Source organism: Gracilinanus agilis, chromosome 2 (genome assembly GCF_016433145.1).
Source record: "Gracilinanus agilis isolate LMUSP501 chromosome 2, AgileGrace, whole genome shotgun sequence".
Lineage (NCBI taxonomy): Eukaryota > Metazoa > Chordata > Mammalia > Didelphimorphia > Didelphidae > Gracilinanus > Gracilinanus agilis.
The window spans coordinates 528599653-528622712 of NC_058131.1; the positions used below are offsets into that span (position 1 = coordinate 528599653).

The window sequence follows — 23060 nt, forward strand, 5'->3', positions numbered from 1 at the left end:
GTACAGCCCTGCATAAATGTGAACTTTTGTCATTTCTCTGTCTGATATGTACATCATCTCACAAATTCAAACTGATGACAGAAGGTTTTCACATGATGTACCGGGCAATGTTCTTTCCTATTCCTTGATAATGGAGTTTATTTACTGCCAGATCAGCCTGTATCTGGCTCGCTTTTTCCATTTCTTTCCAACTATATGATTTGCAGATTCCCTTTTAGCTTTAGTGTGTGGTAAGGAATGATTTTGCCTGTAGAGTCATTCTTAAATTGTATTGTTGAAAATGAAACTTGGTTGCCTCCTTCCCTAGCCTGGATCAGCAATCTCCCCTTTAACATCCAGAATGTGTATTAGGGCAGCTTCTGCTTGAATACTTCCAGTGAATACATCCATTGATCTAATGTCTATTTGTCCCTCTTCTGTCTTATCTGTGTTTTTAATAAGCTTGCTATCTATGTCTTTGTACTAGTTAATGACATGTTGAAAGTAAAGGCCTATATATCATGTGGTCAATCAACTTCAAAGTGGCAGACTTCATCTGCCCCACATTTCTCCATCTTGACCACACAGATACCATGAGAGACTTTATTATTAAATGCCCTGGGAGTGCCCACAAACTGTCTATAAACTTTTTCTGACTTTCACGTCAAGTTCTCATTGTTCTTATTTTGGAGGTTAAATAATATACCTATTACTCTCTATTTAAAAAAAAAAAAAAAAAAAGTCCTGACATTAACCCATCCTGGGTTTTATGGGATACCTATTCCTTGTGTTATCTCAGAGATTGTCAGTGTTGGTTCAGATATTTATTTTCTAGTTTGTCTTATGCACTGTTCTTTCTTAGCTATCTTCTATCCTTTCCCATTTGAAAAATTATTCTTGAGAAAATGAAAACTAAAAATAGGAACTAAGTAGTTTCTCCAATATCATCTGTTATATTTGTCCCATACAGAAGGCCTGTTCTTTCATTTTCCTTTTCTTGCCCTAAAAATTACTTTTGTCTTTTACATTTTTCACAAGCCTTACTTACCTCATTTGTGCCATTTTCCTTTCCTGACACTGCCTTTGTGTTCCTTTTTGTGTATCATTTTAAAATATGAACTCAAAAACATGAGTGAAGGATTATGTGAATTATATTTAAGTGATTAAAGTAAACAGAACCAGAACTACTACATATACACAAGTGATGCCAAGCAGTCAAACTAATTAATTGGGAACCTTTGGCTCCTTCTCAGTCTTACTGCAGAGAATAGTTGTTCAGGACTCTAGGGGGAACATCACAGACATTCACAATCTTGGTTTAGGAGAACAGATATTTTTCTATTAAAACAACTTGCTTTCTCTTGCTGGGGAAAGGGGGATGGTGAAGACATGGGTATTATGATGTTTCTGTGTGTAGATAGGCTTTTAAAATTTTTGGTTTTTTGTAGATGATTTTGTTTTAAGTGTTCTTGGTGTTTTGTTAGGAGCTTTTTTCTTTTCATTATAAGGAAGGATTCAACAAGGATTGAGAAGTATATTAGGAAATAGCTTGTATTTCTAGAAAGGCATGAATAAGAAATTTTTTTAAATAAAATATTTTCAAAAATAAAATCTGAGTTCAAAAAAAGCTCTTTCCTCATTTTGGCTTCTTTTAGACATCTCCCTAATTCTCAGTCATAAGCCTTTATTTCTGCCCTGCCGTGTGAGTGACCTTTTCCTTGTCTGTAAATGTTTTCAGAGGGATCCCTACTGTTGAATCTCAACACATAAGAAAAATGAAGGACTATTGTTTAAGCCCCATTATTCTTAAATGCTGTTAATCCATCTTAGAATCATTATGATGTGTTAGTTCCAAGGCAGAAGAGTAGTAAGGACTAGGCAATTGGGGTTAAGTGACATCTTAACTTTTAGAGTGTTAGACCGTTGTTACACCTTGGGATTCCTAATATGCCTCATGTCCATCATGGTGGTTAGCTACCCTTCTTCATACCTGGAATCTCCCTCCCTTTTAACACAATTTCCCAGGCTCCATTTATAGTTTCATGAGAAATACTTCCCAAGTAATGAGTTGTATGGATAAAAAATTTAAGAAAGTCATTGTGGGGGACCCAGCCCCTACATTCCACAGTAACATAAACTCATTTGTAAGCTGGGTGCTACTGAAGGAAGTAAAACACTTTGAGGAAGCCTCAATTGCCCTCTGGTTGAGATCACCACTCAATCATGCTAAAAAAGTCAAGATTTTACTCTCATAGTAGTATAATGGTAAGCTTAAATATTTGTACTGCATTTTCCTTTTGACACTGCAGTTTAGCTTTTGGAGATCCCCTAGAAACACTTATGAACAAGGAAGAGGTCTATTTTAAATCATAGGGCGAATTATTTGGATTTTAATTCTTGGAAATTTTCCTTACAATTCATGTTTTTTCTCTGGTTTATCCTTCCTGCAGTAGTAATAGCTTTCAGAAGAGAGTCGACTGTTTGTTTTTGTTTCTGTGTCAAGCTCAATCTGAGTATTTTACACATGGAAGAAGAATGAGAAATTTGTCCCTGAGTTAGTGATAAGTAGAGTGGTTTGCCGATGGGTATACTAGCCTTGATTTTTAAACATCACATGGAATAGAACTGCCACCCATTCCCCTAGAAAAAGTAGTTTCACCCTCTAGGTATTTGATCCAATTTTTTATTGTGGCTCCCCTGTGATTTCTCTGTTCTTTATCTCACACCCAAAATCATAGTTCTTCCTGGGGACCTGGTTACAAGGTTCCTCCCTCTTTCTGTTTACAACTTCAGGAAGATGCTGACTGTTAATATGTTTCCCCTTAGTCATCGCTTGGCCACGCTCTACAGATGGAACTGCTTTAATCTTTCCTAGTTAAGTCAGTCTCTCTAGTCCTTTAATTGTTGTTTGTTCTTCTCTGGAATTTCTCTCTGATGTCTATAAACCTGAGTGCTACATACAGGTATTAACTGATTAGTGTGTCAGGCACCATCTAACCCTTTCTATGATGTGGTTTAATTTGCCATTTGTTTCCATATCAGCACTCATCTGTCTTGCTTTCTGTTCTCCCTGGTTTCTCTGCTTCCACTCTCTTAATACATACTCATATACCAAAAAGCGTGTGTGTCTGTGTGTGCGTGTGTCTGTGTGTGTCTGCGTGCGTTGCATTTAAAGTTATTTTTCCCTGGAAGAATGAATTTGTGTTTTTTATAAAATCAAGCCTATTTTGTTTTCTTGTCCCCCAGAGTCCTGACCTCTTTAGGGTCATTTAAAAGATAGTTATCAACTACAGTTTTGTTTTACTAAATTAGAATTACATACCTGGGGCCATGATCTTATGACCTATGCATTAAATAATAACTCAAGAATGAGTCAAGATTTGAGTGCCATTGAGACTTCTAGGGAAAAATGTAAATATTCAGTAAGCAAATATGAAGTGATTCAACATATAGGACTCCCCAATATGGATTCATGCAGTGCCATGGCCCTGTTTTTCTAGTGTGTCACGAGAATCCAGTTTTCACAACATGTAATTATTTAGGTCTTCTGAGTGAAGGTATCCTGGCTTAATCAGCCTATATAGCTAACTGTATCTTGTCTGTTTCAATTTTCCCTGTGGCTTAACCTGAATACGTGAGCATTTTTTACCTCCTTATTGAGGCTCTGAAATGTTACATGATATCCCTGTTACTATATTTCTACCTATTCTGTACTGGGAGAAGATCTTATTGGCTGGTGGGGAAAGATCATAAGAAAAACAGGGCACATCTTGGAAGCGAATTGTTGTTCAGCACTCAATCAGTTGATCAAGTATTTAAAAAAATTTTTCTGTGTACCCACACTGTGATAGACATTCTAAGGGATTAAAAAAGAAATGTGGTCTCTATCCTCTTAAGGCAGTGATTCCCAAAGTGGGAGCCACCTCCCCCTGGTGGGTGCTGTAGTGATCTAGGGAAGGGCAGTGATGGCCACAGGTGCATTTATCTTTTTTTTTTTTTAAACCCTTGTACTTCGGTGTATTGTCTCATAGGTGGAAGAGTGGTAAGGGTGGGCAATGGGGGTCAAGTGACTTGCCCAGGGTCACACAGCTGGGAAGTGGCTGAGGCCGGGTTTGAACCTAGGACCCCCCGGCTCTAGGCCTGACTCTCACTCCACTGAGCTACCCAGCTGCCCGCATTTATCTTTCCTATTAATTGCTATTAAAATTTTTTAAAAATTAATTTCCAGGGGGCAGCTGAGTAGCTCAGTGGTTTGAGAGCCAGGCCTAGAGACGGGAGGTCCTAGGTTCAAATCTGGCCTCAGACACTTCCCAGCTGTGTGACCCTGGGCAAGTCACTTGACCCCCATTGCCTACCCTTACCACTATTCTGCCTTGGAGCCAATACACAGTATTGACTCCAAGACGGAAGGTAAGGGTTTAAAAAAAAAAAAATTAATTTCCAGGGGCGCTAGGTAATTTTTTTCTGGAAAGGGGGCAGTAGGCCAAAGAAGTTTGGGAACCACTGTCTTAAGGAGATTGCAGCCAAAAAAAAGTAAAAAGCAATAGCAACATGAAGTGGAGAATTAGACAGTTAACTACATAATTTGAGACTTCAGCATATAGATTGGATTGTAAGGAGTTAGAGAAAAGAGAAGTCATTACATGTGATTAGAAAAGATTTAATAAGGTAGCATTTGAATTATACCTTGAATAATAGAGATGGGATTTGATGATAGGGAAGGTGTATGGAGAAGATCCTGAGCAAAGGTATTGAGACAGGAAAGGATTTGACAATGAAGAGACCCCTTTGACTGAAGGGATAGCTATGTGTAGGAAAGTGTTGGAGATTGAAATTGGAGAGATAAAAAGAGATAAATTATGGAGGGCCTAGGAGCCATTGCATTCATAAGAAAGCAACATGATAAAAGTGTTATAGAAGAATATATTGATTGCAGTTTGCATGTGGATTGGATTCAAGTATATAGCTAGAAAGCTTTTATTATCTAGGAATGAGATAATGAGGGCTCAGATTAGGATAATAACAGGGGGGATAAAGATGGAAGGGATACTTTCCCAAATGAAGAATTAATTATCAGGACTTTGGAAAAGCCTGGTGTAGAAGATGGATATAGGAAAGTTCTGAACCACACCTCATCCAGAGAGACTTTTCTGATTGGTTTCAGTGTTACAGCATGTGGGCAGCAAGGTGTCTTAGACCTTAGGTGTTTTAGAATCCCTTGGAAATAGGAATAAGTACTCAGGGTTCCCTGAAGCTCATCTTGTTTCCCAGTGTCTGAGTAAATATAATAAAGGTAGACTGAAGGACAAACTTTGGGCAAGAGATACCCAGAATCTTCAGGACAGGGAATGACCTATGAAGAAGTGGAGTTTTTGGAATGTTGGAACTCGTATTGGCCAGTGCCTCCTTCAGTTTGATATTAATGAAATTTATTATCATTAAGGTAGAACTTTTGCTTTTGGGATCCATACTAGAGTTCTATGGCAGAGAAGGGGAGGTTACTCTTTTGTATTTGATGGTTTTTTTTGCTAAAAACCCAGGATGGCAGGGCAATTAAGGGGAAAGATTGGGATCTAACAGGACTTGTCAAGGGGTATCTGCTGCATCTCAGTATGATACAGAGAGGATCTGCCATCTCTAAGAACTCCTGGTCCTGCCACTCAGTGAGGCTTCACTTGGGCTATACCATCATCCTTCCTGTGCAGGTGATCTTCTATGATAGTGACTGGAACCCTACAGTGGACCAACAGGCTATGGACCGAGCCCACAGGCTGGGTCAGACCAAGCAGGTGACTGTATACCGGCTCATCTGCAAAGGCACCATTGAGGAGCGTATTCTGCAGAGGGCCAATGAAAAGAGTGAGGTAAGTACATAAAGTTAGTCTCTGAGAATAGGCATTGGGATGGTCATGGAAGAAATGGAAAACATAGTATTTACTTGTGCTGAAATTGTTAAGAGGCATGATTGGTGAATAATAGGCTGTAGTTTCTTTGGACATAGGTTAGTTAAAGCAAAAATCCTAAGACTTCATACCTATCCCCTGCCCACCAAAATGATCTCTAGAAAAGTCTGTCTTACCCTAAAGTTCAACAAGCTTATATGAAATACTGACCTTGAGATAGAGACAGTTCATGTTTTAGTGTTCACACATTCAGGGTAGGAAGTAATAAACATTTGTCCTCTGTAATTATCAGTTCAGTGTTGCCTAAGCTCTGGTAAACCACTTCATTTTGATTGCCTCATCCACATTAATCCTCTTCTGGAGCACCCTGCCAAAATGCAGATTCCCCAAAGAACTGTTATTGCTGGCTCTTCCCATGTTGAGGCAGCCTTGTTTGGAGTTGGTATTTTTCAAGCAGCAATGCCAGGCAAGAAGCTTGCCAAGATTCTGGTTCAGGGGACATGTAATTTGGGTGAGCCCGACAAACAGAACTCAGAAGTATCAAGGAAATCTCCCCAAGGCAACTTGGGAAGAATTTTTCTATCTTCCTACACATTTATTATCATAAAGGAATTGAAGAGGCCTAAGAGTAAAATGTTGACTTTGTTTCGTTTTAGATTCAGCAGATGGTGATCTCAGGTGGAAACTTCAAACCAGACACCCTCAAACCCAAAGAAGTGGTTAGTCTTCTACTGGATGATGATGAACTGGAGAAGAAATGTACGTGCTCTAGCCCTTAACTGGTGCCCTCTCCTTTTGGAAATATATCCCTGAAATGTAAACCTTCCTCTTTCCCTGTAATTCAACTTGAGGAAATAATGGTTTTCAACTATGCATTTTTATGCACAATTCAAGGACTCTTTCGGTCATATCTAAGCCCTTTGTAATAAGAAAAAGTACCCAACAAACTCTGGAGTGCTAAGCAATGAGAAAGGAAAGGAAGCCTCAAAAATTTTAGGGATTTCAGTTCTTAGATCCAAGATTTAGTTGTATATTTTGTCTTCAGCCCTAATGTGATGACTACTAGACTCATTATTATTGGTACTGGGTTTACCAGGGAGAAAAATTCAGACTTGGAATGCCAGAAATCACAGAGCACAGCAGCCTTAGTTGTGGATTACGATGAAGTGGGTTAGATGCATCTTTTAAGGCATATGAAGGTCCAGTGTCAGTAGGCTTTTAGCATAAGACATATCTCTAAGGAATACATCATCATCCAGGTAAATGGTGGGCTTGATTTAATTTATTATTTAAAATCTTTTGGGACTCTCCATCCCATGCAAAGGTGAAGAATAAGAGTTTATATGTAAAATGTGGCTGCTACAGGCAAGAGCTTTATTCACATATCTTATTTGTGTTTTTTGGTAGTGAGGCTTCGGCAGGAGGAAAAACGACAGCAAGAAGAAACCAACCGAGTGAAGGAGCGCAAACGGAAAAGGGAAAAATATGCGGAAAAGGTACTCAAGCAAAAAGAGGAAGAAAGGGAAGTGGGAGGGTCAGAGAAGATGTGTGACTGCTAAATCATAACTAAACCTAGTTGTAAGTGACTTGCAGTAACTACTCTGCCAACTCACTTTGGTTTAGGGTGAAATGCAATGGTGACTTGAGAATACTTGATGGAATGGATACATGCAATGACTTTCATACTGGGATTTTTGTTTTCTGTTTTGCAACATGCTAAAGATGAGAAAGATCTACATCAGTGGTGTGAAACTCAAATAGAAATAGAGGCCACTGAACCATACCCATATTGTTGGCTTGGAAAAACATTTTAACATTATCTATGTTCTGTTGTATTTTATTTATTTTGTTAAATATTTCTAGAACACTTATTCTCAGCAGCCAGTAGACTGCTTGTTTAACTCCTGTGATTTCTGTTTCATCTCTGCAGTACTAAAAGCTAATATTCCCTATGGATCTTGGTGTGATTTTCCTTTAGTGTGATTGGTCCACTGGCAAGTTTTTAAGAAGTTCCCTTGCTTGATATTTTTTTGTTTCCTTATTTTGTGTTTCTAGAAAAAGAAAGAAGACGAACTGGATGGTAAAAGGAGGAAGGAGGGAGCCAACTTAGTGATCCCCTTTGTTCCTTCTGCTGATAATTCCAACCTCTCTGCTGATGGGGATGATTCTTTCATTAGTGTGGATTCTGCCATGCCCAGCCCTTTCAGTGAGGTGAGGGTGCCTTCTAACCTGTGATCAGGGGCCCTTCCATTCTCAGCTAGTCTTAAGCTAGTGGTCCCTGGCATCTTTTACTCTTCAAGTTTCCCTCGCATTTATTCTCACATCCCCAACACAGACAAACCCCAGAAGGAGCCCTTGTTGGAGTCTCGTTAGGGATCAGCATCTCATCTGGGCTTTGAGCTGGAGGGCTATAAGCTGATCCTATCTCTCCTTTTACCTGCAGATTTCCATCAGCAGTGAACTGCACACTGGTTCCATACCCCCTGATGAGAGCAGCAGTGACATGTTGGTCATCGTGGACGACCCAGCTTCCTCAGCACCTCAGTCTCGTGCTACCAATTCTCCTGCTTCCATCACGGGTTCTGTCTCAGACACCATGAATGGTTAGCAGGATTTCTGTCTCGCACAGCATGCATGGTGCCCATTGCCTCTGTGAGAAAGGCAGTTTCTCTCTCACAGATGGGACTTCCGTGTATTGCACATGATCCTCCCATTCTGAATGAGGCAGAAGGAAAACAACAGAGAAATTGCAGCTATCATTCTCTCAGCATTCCTGTCAAGAGTGGAAGAAATAGAAATAGAGAGGGAAGATGACTTTAAAGACCTCAGATTTTTCTTACTCTCAAGCCTGCCTACTGATTTTTTCTACTCTTCATCTATCTACTGGTTTTGTTTAAGATTGGATTTTCCTTTCAATTGGGACTATGACCTGGTATTCCTGTTATCACTGGGAAACTCTGGACTTAGAATAGTTTCAAAGTAAAACCAGCCTTACATATCTAGGAGCATAGGATGTCATTTTAACTATGACTGAACCTATGTATTTGTTCCTCAGTTTCCTATTCCCATTAAGTGGAAATAAACCTTCCTATAAGAATAAGAAATCAAGCATAAACATTCCCTGAACCTGCTTTCCTTATCATTGTAGGATCGTTCTATGGTTTTAGAAGATTAATGTTTTCTCTTTTCCCCTTGTTCCCACAGGAATTTCTCTTCAGGAAATGCCAGCCACAGGGCGTGGCCACTCAGGCCGAAGTCGGGGCCGTCCCAAAGGTTCAGGCAGTACCTCCAAAGGAACAGGGAAAGGCAGAAGCCGGAAGTCCACTGCAGGCAGCGCAGCTGCGATGGCAGGGGCCAAAGCAGGGGCTGCTGCCGCATCAGCAGCAGCCTATGCAGCATACGGGTACAATGTGTCTAAAGGTATGGCACAGCTAGTGGAATAAGGTTTCAGGTTCCTGCCTGTCTGGGAGTAGAATGGGGCAAAATCTGGAAGAGCTTGGGCCTCAGGGTTGAGTTCCACTGAGAGCACTCACTATCAGAGCAGGTTAGGAAGTGCCTCCCTCTCTGCCTAGGTGACAAAGGAAGCTCCTGTTTGCCAGGCTCCAATTTGGAATAGTCTTTTCAGGCTGCATTGCAGGATCCTGGAGTATATAATGAAGTGTTTTGGTTGTTGAAAATGCTTAATTAATGCTTTGCATTGAATAGACTAAAATGCTTACAAAGTTCTTTCTGGACATCGTTCTCCCTTAAGCATACAACCTCCAGTAAAGAGCTATTTGATGACTTTTAGGTCTCTTGCATTGGAAATGAGGGTTTAAGTCTGAGCAGAAATTCTGTAAACAACCTGATATTTTTTTTATTCTAGAATTTAATTTGAAAGATAATCCTTAGACTAGCCTAGAGCAGTCATTCTTGGGGAAGATAATGGCAATAGTGTCAGTCTAGTCAACTGAGATTTTTGAACTGTCAGCAAGAGCATCATTTATTGAACAATTGCCCAAGACCTGGGAGATATTCATTTGTTGAGCAAATATTTATTGAACACCTGCTCTGCCGTAAGCTCTGAGCTAACATTGTGAAAGACATTAAGAAGTATAATACACTTCCTATCCCCTCTTGAAGCTTAGATTATCCTAAAGGTAGAGAGACAAGATAAACAGATGTGAACAGACAAATGATAGTACAAGGCAGTACATTATTTAGGGCCAGTAAGACAGACAGGAAGTACTTTGGGAATTCTAAGGAAAGCGAAATCATTGACTGGTCTGGGTTTATCCAGGAAGACTTAGTTGAAGAACTGAAATCTGAGTGTTGGTTTTGATGATGAATAGGATTTTGGATGAGGAAAGGTGTCTGTAGTAGAATGAATACCCTAGGAACAGTATTGGGCAGATTGTATTTTGGAGCACAGATAGCTATCTGAGGTGGTAAGTGAGGCTATGGAGAGACTACAAAAACAGTTAGTGGGGCTTATGCACTCAATAGTCCTATCATGAAGGCTTGAACTACAATGGCACAGTCTATAGTACAGAGTGACATTGGACCTGAGCAGAGGGGAGGGGTATTATGAAAAGGAAAGGGAGAAATCAAAAAATGATTAAATTTAGTTCACTGCTAGCTGCTGTAGATGTCTGAGAGAGAGTACACAGTTCTTACCTTCAAGAAGTTTATATTTTTATAAATGGAAAATACTAAAACATTTAAAACCATTAAAGAACAGTAAGAGAGAAAGTGCGTGTAGGTATGATGAGAATTCACTGGAGTGGATCCAAAGAGTCTAGAGGAGAAAGGGAGACATGAACTTGGGCTTTGAAACATAGGGAAATTGTACATAGGTAGAGAATGTGAACAGACATTCCAGACCAGGAGAACAGCACAAGCAAAGATGGGGAATAATCATAGCGTTCCCTGGGAATCCTGCCAGAAGAAAGGAAGATTGCTGATGATGGGGAAAGACTTACCTCCATATCCCTTCACAGTGTCTTACTAGGAAATCCATTTAAACTCTTAGAATATTTACTAAGATGTTTTCATGTGCAATTCCATCATATTTGCAGTGTACCCTGTCTTGCTCATGGGCATTGAGAAGTCAGCATAGGTGCATTGTATATAAGCTAGATTTGGTTTTCTCTTTAAAGAACCATTCCCTGGGGGCAGCTGGGTAGTTCAGTGGATTGAGAGTCAGGCCTAGAGACTGGAGGTCCTGGGTTCAAATCCGGACTCAGACACTTCCCAGCTGTGTGACCCTGGGCAAGTCACTTGACCCCCATTGCCTACCCTTACCACTCTTCCACCTAGGAGCCAATACACAGAAGTTAAGGGTTTAAAAAAAAAAAAAATCTTTTTTAAATAAATAAATAACTGTTCCCTAATTCTGTCTAAGGAATTACATCATCTGAAAATGTAACAGAGGGCAAGCATGATCAAGATTTCTAGCTGAATAGTATGTGGGACTAATTCTTCCTTTTCTCATGCTTTTTCTCTCTGTCTCTAGGAATCTCTGCCAGTAGCCCACTACAAACATCACTTATTCGACCAGCTGGACTTGCTGACTTTGGACCTTCAAGCGCCTCTTCTCCCTTGAGCTCACCTTTGAGCAAGGGAAATAGTGTCCCTGGGACTCCCAAGAGCCTCACTGTTACCAGCAGCCTGACCCCTGACCCACTGATCCGGAAACAGGGCAAAGGACCTAATCCCCCTGGGGGGCGATAACCACCTTGGGCCTCTTGAGTGTTTTTCTACCAAACTGGGGCCCCCAACCCTTCCTGCCAGCTGATGGCTTCTGGATGATCGCCCTCTTTGGCATCCTGCATCCCCAGGGAGGCAATGGCGGTGAATAACCACAGCACAGTGAGGACAGGCAGGTGGCTGATGTGAGCACTTTCATCACCTGTTTCTCAAAATGATCCCCTTCAGGATGCCTATAAGAAGAGGTCCTGGGGCAGGAATCAATCCACATCTCAATGAACTTTACAGCCAAGTCTTAAACCTCTCACTGGGAAAGGGCCATATTTCATTGCCACCCTCAGTCCTACAAACTTCTGTTATTCCTGCCTCCACCCCTCTTCCACTCTCTACCCTCTCAAGAAGGAGTAGGCTCTATCCGACTCTTAGGGATTCGGTATCTGGCCTCCCAAGTCCCCTTGAGGATCAGGGGGTGGCAGCATTCTGCCTCTGGGCACATCCCTTCCAAAGGAGCCCAGGGTTTGGTGAGTGGGTACTGTGTATTGTGCAGTGGGGCCCGTGGGAGTGTTGCACAGAGATGGTTGGGTCTGAGATTGTTTGAAAGAGCAGAAAGGAGGAAATCATGTATTTAACCTCCTCACTACCACTACCACAGCTTAGTCCATATAAAGGATCTCTAGGGACCTCCCCCCCAAGTTCACCAGAAACTCCCCTCTGAGCACTCAGCTCTACCATTACACCATCCTGCCCCCTCCCTTCCCCCCCCCCCCCCGAGTGGCAGCATGATGGAAGTTGAGCATTGAGGATCAGAGGAGATGGCATGGGCATGAGTTGGGTGAGAATGACTAGGATGTCTTTACCCGGACCTCCTGGAGAAAAGGGCTACAGACCTGCCATTACCCTGTGCAGAGCAGTGGTCCCCCAGTGTACCCCCACTGTCCGTGGACAGTCTTCATCACGCCCTCTTGTTCATTCCTAATAATCTCTAGCCCCACCCCTATCCCCAGCAGCATCAGTAGTTCCCACCGAAGGGACTGACAAGAGGCCAGTAATGAGAACAGGGTCATCCAAATCAGGCTCCCTCACTGATCCTCTCCCAGGCTCCCTATGCCCACCCTGAATGCACAGTCTCCCCACCCCCTACCCTTTAATCCCCTGCTTGGCTGTATGCACTGTCTGTATTGCACTGAGAAAGGGAGGGACAGCGGGAGTGGGGTGGGAAGGGAGAGAAGGAGGAGATCCCCATACTGACACCTCACAGCCAAGGGACTGACCAGTCTGGACATTCTGGCTCTCTCTAACAGAAGGTGGAAAGAGGAGTGGTCTTTGCTGTGACCACAAAAGATGGTTTTCCTGCCTGCCTCCCAGCCTGATGTCTCAGCGTGAAGCAGGTGCTTCCAGGCGGCTCAGCCTCTAATTTGCACACCTGAAAATCGCGGAATTGAGTTTAGTTAGATTGATTTTAAAGCCCTTTTTGGGGGGGAGTGGGGGTGAAGGGGAATCGTTTAACTTAAATCATTAAGACTCCCCTGCCTAACCCAGACTCCTGTGTACAGATGCTATTTAGAGGGAATCAGAAAAATGCCAAGCCTTTTTTTCTCTTTGAATGTGCTGTCTATTTTTATAACTGAACTTGTACATATGTATAAAGAGAGACACATCTTTCTTTTACTAACTGGAGAAAAATCTTAAATAAAATGGAGTGAGATAATTTTATGTAAATTGAGGTCTCTGTGGTTTATAAGCTACCTTTCCTTTAGGAACCAAAGTTCTTCCATATGGGTGTAGTTGGGAGACAGAAGTCACCAGTGAAAAGCCCAGCATGATTCCAACAATGAAAGAGAACAAGAGGTTTACGTGGCAAAGGATCAGCTATGAATGCTTCTTCAGTATCAGTTGTAATTGGGCCTAGGAATCCAATTCTAGCATGTCAGAGGCCCGTTGAGTCATATTACCTATAATAGTCCATGCCTGGCCAGGGTGCTTGATGTTTGGGCCATCCAAGCACCAATTAAGACTTCTGGTTATGACTCAAATTCAGGCTCCCAGGAACCCACTGAGAACTTGTTCAAATCCAACAGAAAGGTTTTATCATATTAATAAGTTTTAAGATAGAAGAGAGCTTTAAAAAATAACATTCATACTATGCTGATGTCACATCTCCAGCTAATGAGAAATTTAGGGGACTAACATCTAGGTGAGGTTTGTTAATAAATGACATGAAGCAAAAAGTTATTTATATACCGATAGATCTGTTTGTGACTGAAAAACATTTATTAAGCCAGATACTGGGGATACAAGTACAAAGAATGAAATCCATGAAAGCAATGTCAACAATTCTAACACTTGAATGATCCTTATTGCATCTCTGAATCTGGAATGGGGGAGAGGGGGGGAATTCTTGCAGCATAGCTGGTGCTGTCCAGAGTCTGGCCTGTGTAACCATAAACTATCCACAATCTGAAAGCTTTCCCAAATCTCCTTGGCTTTCCTCTTTCCCAGAATTGTGCCTAGGAGAAAACATTCTCTCTTCTTGTTACAGCAGTGGCAGAGATGAGGTAGCCGACCTGCACAGCTGCAGCAGTATTAGTCATGCCTTTCCCGTCTCTGAGGATCTCTGACCTGTGACCAGCATTGGAAGGAAAGGGTACCATCCATACAGGTCCTTGTTTTTCTAGAACAAGGCTCTAGCCCATTGAGATCTTCTGGAGTCTTGACTCTCATCCTGTGGTATTAACTTGTTTATCCTTGCTAGTAACTTTTTTCCCCCCTGGTGATAACCTTTTTGGCTGAGGTCTCATGCAAGATAATAGGAGATCTGGTTCCAGAATTCTGGTATTCCATCCTGGTCACTGGCAGCTAGTTACTGGCCAGCTAGCTTTATAATGTGTCATTTGGCCTCCCCAACTTTCATCCCAGATCAGAATCTTTGCAGATGTGTGATTTCCAGGCCTCTGCTACTGTCAGCCCTTTTCTGGGGTCTGACCCCATCTAAGAACCCCAGCTGATAGATAGGCAAACCTCCTGAGAGAGGTGAAGATAGGAAACATATCTCCTCTCTTTCTCCACTTCCTTTTGTTCCCAGTAGAAACATCCAACACCACCCTTTCCCAGAGTTAGTACTACATCAGCATCTTTGTGCTAGACCTCTTAATGAGCCCAGAATTTTTAAAATCTTAAAATCAAGTCTTTCAAGAAACATTCATTGAACATCTCTGGCCCCAACACTGCCATTCTCTGGAAAGGCAGATAGAAAGGAAGCTTAAAACTGAACAGAGAGAAGAGATAAATATCTCTTCTCTAGTTGCTACAAAGACAGATAACCAATACACAGAATAGGGAGGTCCAAGTCAGGAGTGTCAGAGTCAAATAGAAATGGGGGCCATTTCTATTTTAAAGTATAAAATTATGTTTTATTATCCCAATTACATTTTTTTTAAAATCCCAATTCCACTTTAAATCTCGAAAGTGTTGTGGACCCAATTGGCTGTGTGTTTGACACCTCTGGTCCAAGGCAAAGTGCTGTGAGCAATCTGAGGAAGAGATAACTTTTGGCCCTCTCCCTCCCTCCCAGGTACTTTTAGAACTCTTCTTCTCCCTTCCATTTTGCCAGCCTATCTCCTGAGGCCGCTGGTACATGATTCCCCCCTCTCCACCACCCCCCGCCCCCTCCCGTACTCTCCACTCCAGTCAAACTGAGCTATTTGTGGACTCAGTTTCACATGGACAGCCTGGGAACATCTAAAGGGGTGAGCAGTGTATATATGACACCTCCATGTCTTTACACAGACTGTCTCCCATGCCTATAATGTCCTTCCTCGCCGTCACCTCTCAGAAACCCCAGATCTCTTCAAGATTCCTCCACTTCTTAATGCCCTGGCCATTTTTTTTCCCTGTTGCCTCTTTAAATATGGAATGTAATCTGCTTGGGGTCGGGGATTTTCATATATGTATCCCTGACACCTGGCATATAGTAGACACAAACATTTATTGATTGGCCTGCATTGAAAGAAGCTTCAGCAGATGAAAATGAGGAGAACAGGATGAATCCATTCCAAAGATGGGAGCAGGGAGGGAGAAGACTCGGAGGGGCGAATTGATAGGATGGGAACAAAGAGTTACAAAAAGGTCCAATTTCTGGAAGATGGGGCCTGTGAAAGGGGCTGACAAAAGAAAAGACTAAAGAAGTAGTCTGGGGCCAGATTGTGTAGGACCTTGAAAGGCAGTTACACTTGATTCAGTAGGTAACAGTCATTCAAGGTTTGAGTGGAAGAATGACCATCAACATGGTACTTAAGACATGGAGGTGGAGCAGCCAGGTGGCTTAGTGGTTAGAAAGCTAGGCCAAGGGCACAGGAAGTCCTGGCTTCAAACGTGACCTCAGACACTGCCTTTTGTGACCTTGGGCAAGTCACTTAACCCCAGTTGCCTACTCCTTCCTGCTCTTCTGCCTTGGAACTAATACTTAGTATCTAAGACAGAAGGCAAGGGTTTTGTGTTGTTTTCTTTTTTTTTTTTTAGAGGACGATACAGTAGGGGTTGGTAGTTGGCAGGGTGGATAGAGTACCCTGCCTGGAATCAGCAAAACCTGAGTTCATATCTGTCCTCACATACTTCTTGGCTGTGTAGCCCTGAGCAAGTCACTTAACCCTCTTTACCTCAGTTTCCTCCTCTGTAAAATAAGCCAGAAAAGGAAATGGCAAACCTCTCTAGTGTCTTTGCCCCAAAAACCCCAAATGAAGTCACAAAGAATTATGCCCAAATGAAATGACTGAACAACAAAAAAAAAACCTTCCATCTTGGAATTAAAACTGTGTATTGGTTTGAAGATAGCAATAATCCAGATTTATACCCAAGACTAGCTCTAAGCCTGGCTCTTAATCCACTGAGTCCCCCAGCTGCCCTGTACCCCATTCATTGCTGTGTAGGGGCAGTTGGGTAGCCCAGGGGATAGAACACACTTCTGTCTTAGAATGGATGCTGGCAGAAAGTCAGGGTTTAAAAAATAGATGGTAAGGAGTAGATGAGAGAGCTGGCAAGAAAGCCGGTTGATACACAATAAATAGTCTATTTGTGTCAAACAAGGCCCTGAATTAGATGGGGAGTTGAGTGTCAAAATTGAGTCTATAGGACAATGGTCGGCAACCTTTTTGGAGCCATAAACACCTGCGGAAGGAGGAGGATGGAGGCAGAAGGCGCTGGAATATGGGGCAGGGGCTGAAGGGCCCCCTGGGGCACATCCTGGGCTTCTGCATGGACTGACAGATCGGGAGGTGGAGCCAGATATGGCTTGAGAGCCATATGTTGCTGACCCCTGCTATAGGATTTGGCATAAGGGACAGAGGAAGAGGAAGGAAGAATCAGAAAAGGACTCCCAGGGAAGTCAGGGACGCAGTGGGGGAAGGAGGAAGCTTAGAATTAGGGGTCAATTCCTAGCTGTGTGACCCTGGGAAAGTCACTTGACCCCCATTGCCTAGCCCTGACCACTCTTCTGCCTTAGAACCAATACACAGTAGTGATTCTAAGACAGAAGGTTATGGGTTTCAAAAAAAAGAATTGGGAGTCAATGGCAGAAGCGAGCTCAGTTAACAATTCCAGGCTAGTCTCTGTGACTCATCACCTTCCGGTCCACCTGCAGAAGCAATTGCGGTTTCACTGCCCCAGATCATTCATCCATTTCATAAACATTTATTAAGCACATGCTAAGTGCCAGATAACAAACTAGAAACTAGGGATAGAAATAAATGAAAACCACTACAGCTAGGTGGTGTTTGGGTGGTTCAGTGGATGGAGAGCCAGGCCAAGAGACCAGAGATCCTGTGACCCTGGGCAAGTCACTTACCTCCCATTTTGTAGCTCTTATAACTCTTGTGCCTTGGAACCAATACATGGTATTGATTCTAAGATGGAAGGTAAGGGTTTAAAAAAAGTGAAGAGTCATCTAAGGAGGCTGGGCCTAGAGTCAGGAGGACATAAATTCAAATCTGACCTCAGATACCTCCTAATTTTGTGACCCTGGGCAAGCCACTTAACCCCATTTGCCTGCCCTTTGCAATCAAATACTTAGTATTGATTCTTTTTTTTTTTTAACCCTTACCTTCCATCTTAGATCAATACTGTGTATTGGTTTCAAGGCAGAAGAGTGGGAAGGGCTAGGCAATGGGGGTTAAGTGACTTGCCCAGGGTCACACAGCTAGGAAGTGTCTTAAGGCAAGATTTGAACCCAGAACCTCCCATCTCCAGGTCTGGCTCTCTCCACTGAGCTACCCAGCTGCCCTCTTGGTATCAATTCTAAGACCAAAAGGTAAAGAGTTTTGAAAAAAGAAAAAGGAAGTGTAGTAAGTACTTTTATTTTTTTCAGAGAGCCAGTTGTTTATTTAGCAACCACACACCCCTGCCTCTCACTGCCCTTCTGGCCTGGACACGCGCCCATTGGCTAGTGTGCTTCTTGAGCTGTAGTACATAGAACTGATCTCAGCTGCTCTGGCCGGGGCATCTTCCTGGAAGCCAGGCCATCACATGCTGACTCACAGCAAGCTCGCAGTCAGTCCATCAAAACAAAAACAAAAACTTATTACCTCTTTTAGAAATTGTCTTAAAATATTTTTCAATTTTTTTAAATGTTGTTTATCCTTACCTTTTTCAGACAAAAAGCTGCTGTCTACCCATACTTCCCCTATCTTGTAACTATAAAGAAGGTTTTTTGAAGCTCCTATTGTCTTCCTTCTGAATTTCATCTTTTATGAGTTTTTTTCCCCTAAACCCTTACCTTCTGGGGCAGCTGGGTAAGTCTAAATAGAGAGCCAGGCCTAGAGATGGGAGGTCCTGGATTCAAATCTGGCTTCAGATACTTCCTAGCTATGTGGTCCTGGGCAAGTCATTTAACCCCAATTGTCTAGCTCTTACTGCCCCTCTGCCTTGAAACCAATATGCAGGCCAAATGCAAGGGCTATTTTTAAATCTTTTTTTTTCTTTTAACACTTGCTTTTTGTCTTTTTTTTTTTTTTGAGGACCTTTATCTTAGAATCAATACTAAGAGGAGTAGCTGGGTAGCTCAGTGGATGGAGAGTCAACTCCAGGGATGGGAGGTCCTAGGTTCAAATCCAGCCTCAGACACTTCCCAGCTGTGTGACCCTGGGCAAGTCACTTAACCTCCATGGCCTAGCCCTGATCACTCTTCTGCCTTGGAATCTATGCACAATATTGATTCTGAGATGGAAGGTGAGGGTTAAAAAAAAAGAATCAATACTAAGTATCTATTCTGAGGCAGAAAGTCAGGCTTATGTATTTTGCAAATCTGTATCCAAGTGTGCCCTTCTACACCATTCTCCAAGGCAAATGATAAAATCGTCGAACCCAGGGGCGACGTTAAGCCTGTGCACCCAGCCCTTCCCGCTCTTCTGGATCCATTGGCGGATCCATTCCCCCACCCAGGTAAGGGCTGGGTTTTTAATGCTCAGCCCCCTAAGGCCCAACACGGAGCCATTAGCGACTCTTCTTTGATGTGGCCATTCCACTAGGTCTCAATCCATCGAAGTCTGTCACTCTCTAGGCTGAATCTCCTTCCTTCCAGGGCTCTGCCCCAAGAGCCGAGGGGAATCCTCGAATAAGAGGCGGCAAAGACATTTCCACCTTCCCCTTTTCCTGAAGGAAATGTCTAGGAAATGACAAGAGTGAAGAGCAGGACAGCAACGGGTCTAGGTCAGTGTCAGCCCTCTCTCTCTCTCTCTCTCATCCTCCTGCGCTGGAATTCCAGAAGAGGGAAGGGGGAGGAGGGAATAAGCCTCCTTATTAAGTACCTGCTGTGGGTAAGCCAGAGTAAATAGGGTCAGGAAGACCTGGGTTCAAATCTGCCCTCCCACACTTACCAGCTGGGTGACTTTGAGCAAGTCACTTAATCTGTGTTTGCCTTAATTGACTGGAAAAGGAAATAACAAACTATTCCACTATCTTTGCCCAAAAAAAAGCTGAAAAAGGGTCACAGAGTCAAACACAACTGAAAATGACTGAACAACAACGTTGCCCATCCCTGTGTTCACCACAACTCTGTGAGATAGGTGCTATTATTACCCTCATTTTGCAATTAGAGAAACTGAGAGTAAGTGACTTGCCCAGGGTCGCACAGCTAGTAAGTGTCCCAGGCTATATTTGAGCCTAAGTCCTTCCAACCTGAGGCCCAGAGCTCTGTCCAGCGCTGCCTTGGAGACTCTACAGGGAACCAGTGCACACGGGCAAAGTTCCGGATTTCCGTGAAGGATCAGGGTCAACCTAGCCTTACCTGGTCTGTGGTGGGGGCAGAGGGGGCATTCTCCCAACCCCCACCCAGCCCCAGCCCTAGAAGTGACCTCAGTGGCACACACAGCGGCTGTGTGGGCGCCCTGGCATTGCACTCATAGAAGAGCCTGGGCAGCCTCAAGGGATTCCTCACCTCAGCTCCCACCAGGCCCCAGGGCAGCTAAAGATCTGTCAGAAGGAGGGTTCAAGCCAGCTCTGGAATGCAGTGGGATAGAATGCCTCTGGCTGCAATCTCTGTACCACTCTGGCTGAGTGAGGGAGGCCCACGTGACCCACAACTCTTCAGGGGTCCTCTTCCCCATTAGACTCAGGAGAGGGAGGGCAGAGCCTAGCCTGGTTCCATTCTGCTTGGGTGTAGAGCATTCAAGATTTTCTGGGGAAGCTGTCTCCAGGAGGAGGAGAAAAGAGAAGGTGATGGAGATGGCTGATGGAGAGAAGGGCAAGCCTGTCCCTGCCCTGACCCCAAAGGAATCCTACCCATCTGAGCCTGTGTCCTTATCTGATTTAGGCAAGCCTGGTTGGGAGTGTTCAAAGGGGGCCAACATCTACCTTCCTTCTTCTGCCTTTATTCTCTTCTGTCTTCTCCTGTCCTCTCCTGTCCTCTCCTCTCCTCTACCCTTCTCTCTCCCCTCCTCTCTTCTCCTCTTCCCTCTTCTTCTTTCCTCTCCTCTCCTCTCCTCTCCTCTCCTCTGCTTTCCTCTCCTCTCCTCTTCTTTCCTCTCTTCTTCTTCCTTTCTTTTCTCCTTCTCCCTCCCCTCCTCTCTTCCTCTTCCTTTCTCTCCTTTCTCCTCCTCTCCCCTCCTCTTTGGATAGCTAAGTTTTCCTATAGCCAAGGGTTTACTCCCTTTAATTAACAGGCATTTATTAAGCACCAACCATGTGCTGGGATAGGCAAAATACAAAGACAAGCAAAAACTAAAAACAGTTTCCGTTTGTTGTGTCACTTAATTCCCATTGTCTAGCCTTTCTGCTCTTCACCTTGGAAGCAATGCTTGGTATCTAAGAGGGTATAAGGGCAGCTGGGTGGCTCAGTAGATAGAGTGCCAGGCTTAGACTTAGGAGGACTTGAATTCAAATCTACTGTCAACTTGAAATCTGGAGACCTCAAGTCTGCCCCATCCTCTGAGAATTCACCCCAGGGAAGTCTCAGACTTAGCGATTTCAGACTGATTAATAGACCTTAAGGTACTAGATGGTCCTAGTTGGGTGGAACTAGTAGACCTAAATCAAATGTTAAGTGCCTTTTTGTCCTGGTAGTTTCTCCCCTTGTATCAAAGTCCTCTCCCTGATACCCCAGCCTCTGGCTACATTTCTTCCAGAGCCTGCTTGTATCCTGTCAGTGTAGTTTGGACCTCTCCTTTCCTTGTAGCCATGGTAATACCAACCAACCAACTTCCCTGGCCTTGGTTCCCAAATGGTATATAAGTGCCTCAAGTTTCTAGTGTTCTTTGGAGAAATCATCTAGCGCAGTACATTCTTGTCCCCAGAGCCCCAGGGTGTAGGCCCTGCGAATTTTTTTGGCACTGGGCTCTGTTAACCTGGGGAAAACACAGAACTGCTAAAGTAGTCAGAAAAACCAAGTCTTTTAATCAGGAAAGAGATCGTGTTTAATATTGGACCGCTACACAGAGTCGAGTGCCTAGAACCACACAGAGCCAAAGGCTCTGGCACTCTGGGAAAGTATCTTGGAGAGGATCATCATTAGATGATTCTCCAAAGAACAATAGAATTTGGGGGAACCAAGGACAGGGAAGTATGATGGATTGGCATTACCATGGCTACAAGGAAATGAGAAGCCCAAGACAGGATTATCACGGACAGGCTGCTGCTTTCCAATGAATACAAAAGGGATGAGTCCAGCCAGGGCTGGGCTACCTGGGAGAGAACTTTGATAGACCTTGGGGTCTATTGTTCTGTCTGGGACTTCCCTGAGAACTGGGACAGGGCCAGACTGGGGGTCTCCAGATTTCAAGATGGCAGCTCTATGACGGCTGCGATTACTGGACCTCTTTCCTGATTAAAGACTTGCTTTTTCTGCCTACTTTAGTAGTTCTGTGTCAAAGATAACACTCTGCTTTTTCAATTTAGTTCTCCACATATATATTAATTCTTAAATAAGCAGTTCAGAACTGAGAGGGAGGGAAAAAAAAGAGAATCAGTTGCCATAACTGGGCATGTTGAACCTGGAGAAAAGAAGGGTGCATAGGGAACAACCTTCATGGATTGGAATGGTGGCCTTGTGGGTCAAGTGTTAGACTTGTTCTTCTTGGTCTCCAGAAGTCAGAACTCGGCCTATTCAAGATCAACAGGTTCTGCCTTGCTCAGGGCAGTAAGTGAGTCCTTAACAGGGAGGTCATAAAGGGCTTCTCTTTGCAGAAATGGCTTAGATCAGCCAAATGCATGAAATCTGAGATTTCTTCTAATTCCGAGATTCCCCGACATGGGGATCCTGAGTAATTTAACCTTTATTTGATGCTACTGAGTCATCATTCTATCAGTCATACGGGCTGTAAGACAGTGTTACCCCTAGGGACTATTTGGCCCAACACCAAATGGCCCCAGGAGGCTCTGATTTTTTGACTTTCTGTGTCCTCATTTGTCCATCACTCCTCACTGGGCCTGACTCTAGCAGTCTGCTCCCTTTTCTAGTTGACTAGACTTGTAATTAAGTTTAAAATAATAATACATAAATTCCAAATGAGAGTATGAGTTTCTGTGTACAGAGACTGTGGCATCTATTTGTTGCTCAGAGACCTGTATTGCTTATTTCCTCATTCTGGGCAGGAGGTTGAAATCAGAGTCTACCTGGCCTCAAAACCTGGTGCCCATATTTACTAGCTCACTTCCCTTCCTGGCAGGCACCTTAGAGAAGAGGAACAGGGATAGGAGGAGACACTTAGAGATGTCTATGCTTTCCTCCCTGTGAACCACATCTAGAAAAACCCATGTGGATATACATAATCTACCTGGGCAAAACAATAGCATCACATCACCATCCCTCCTCTTCTTCCTTCCTCTTTCTTTCTCCCTTCCTTCCTTCCTTCCTTCTTCCCCTCCCTCCTTTCCTCTTTTTTCTCTCTCTTTTCTTCCTTCCTTCCTTCTTCCCCTCCCTCCTTTCCTCTTTTTTTCTCTCTCCCTTCCTTCTTTCTTCTTTCTTTTTCTTCCTTCCTTCCTTCCTTCCTTCCTTCATTTCTTCCT

General features: G+C 43.3%; 1 protein-coding gene across 1 annotated transcript in view; it reads left to right on the plus strand.

Annotated features, from left to right (window-relative positions):
• The window catches only part of INO80 (INO80 complex ATPase subunit), a 106295-nt gene extending 93026 nt beyond the window's left edge, over positions 1–13269 (plus strand). The window contains exons 29-35 of the mRNA XM_044665120.1: positions 5685–5843; positions 6539–6641; positions 7290–7378; positions 7938–8093; positions 8326–8485; positions 9087–9302; positions 11377–13269. Of these exons, the coding sequence (XP_044521055.1) occupies positions 5685–5843; positions 6539–6641; positions 7290–7378; positions 7938–8093; positions 8326–8485; positions 9087–9302; positions 11377–11594 (1101 nt within the window). The 3' untranslated portion in view covers positions 11595–13269. The remainder of the gene's footprint in view (positions 1–5684; positions 5844–6538; positions 6642–7289; positions 7379–7937; positions 8094–8325; positions 8486–9086; positions 9303–11376) is intronic.
• The last annotated feature ends 9791 nt before the right edge of the window (positions 13270–23060 follow it).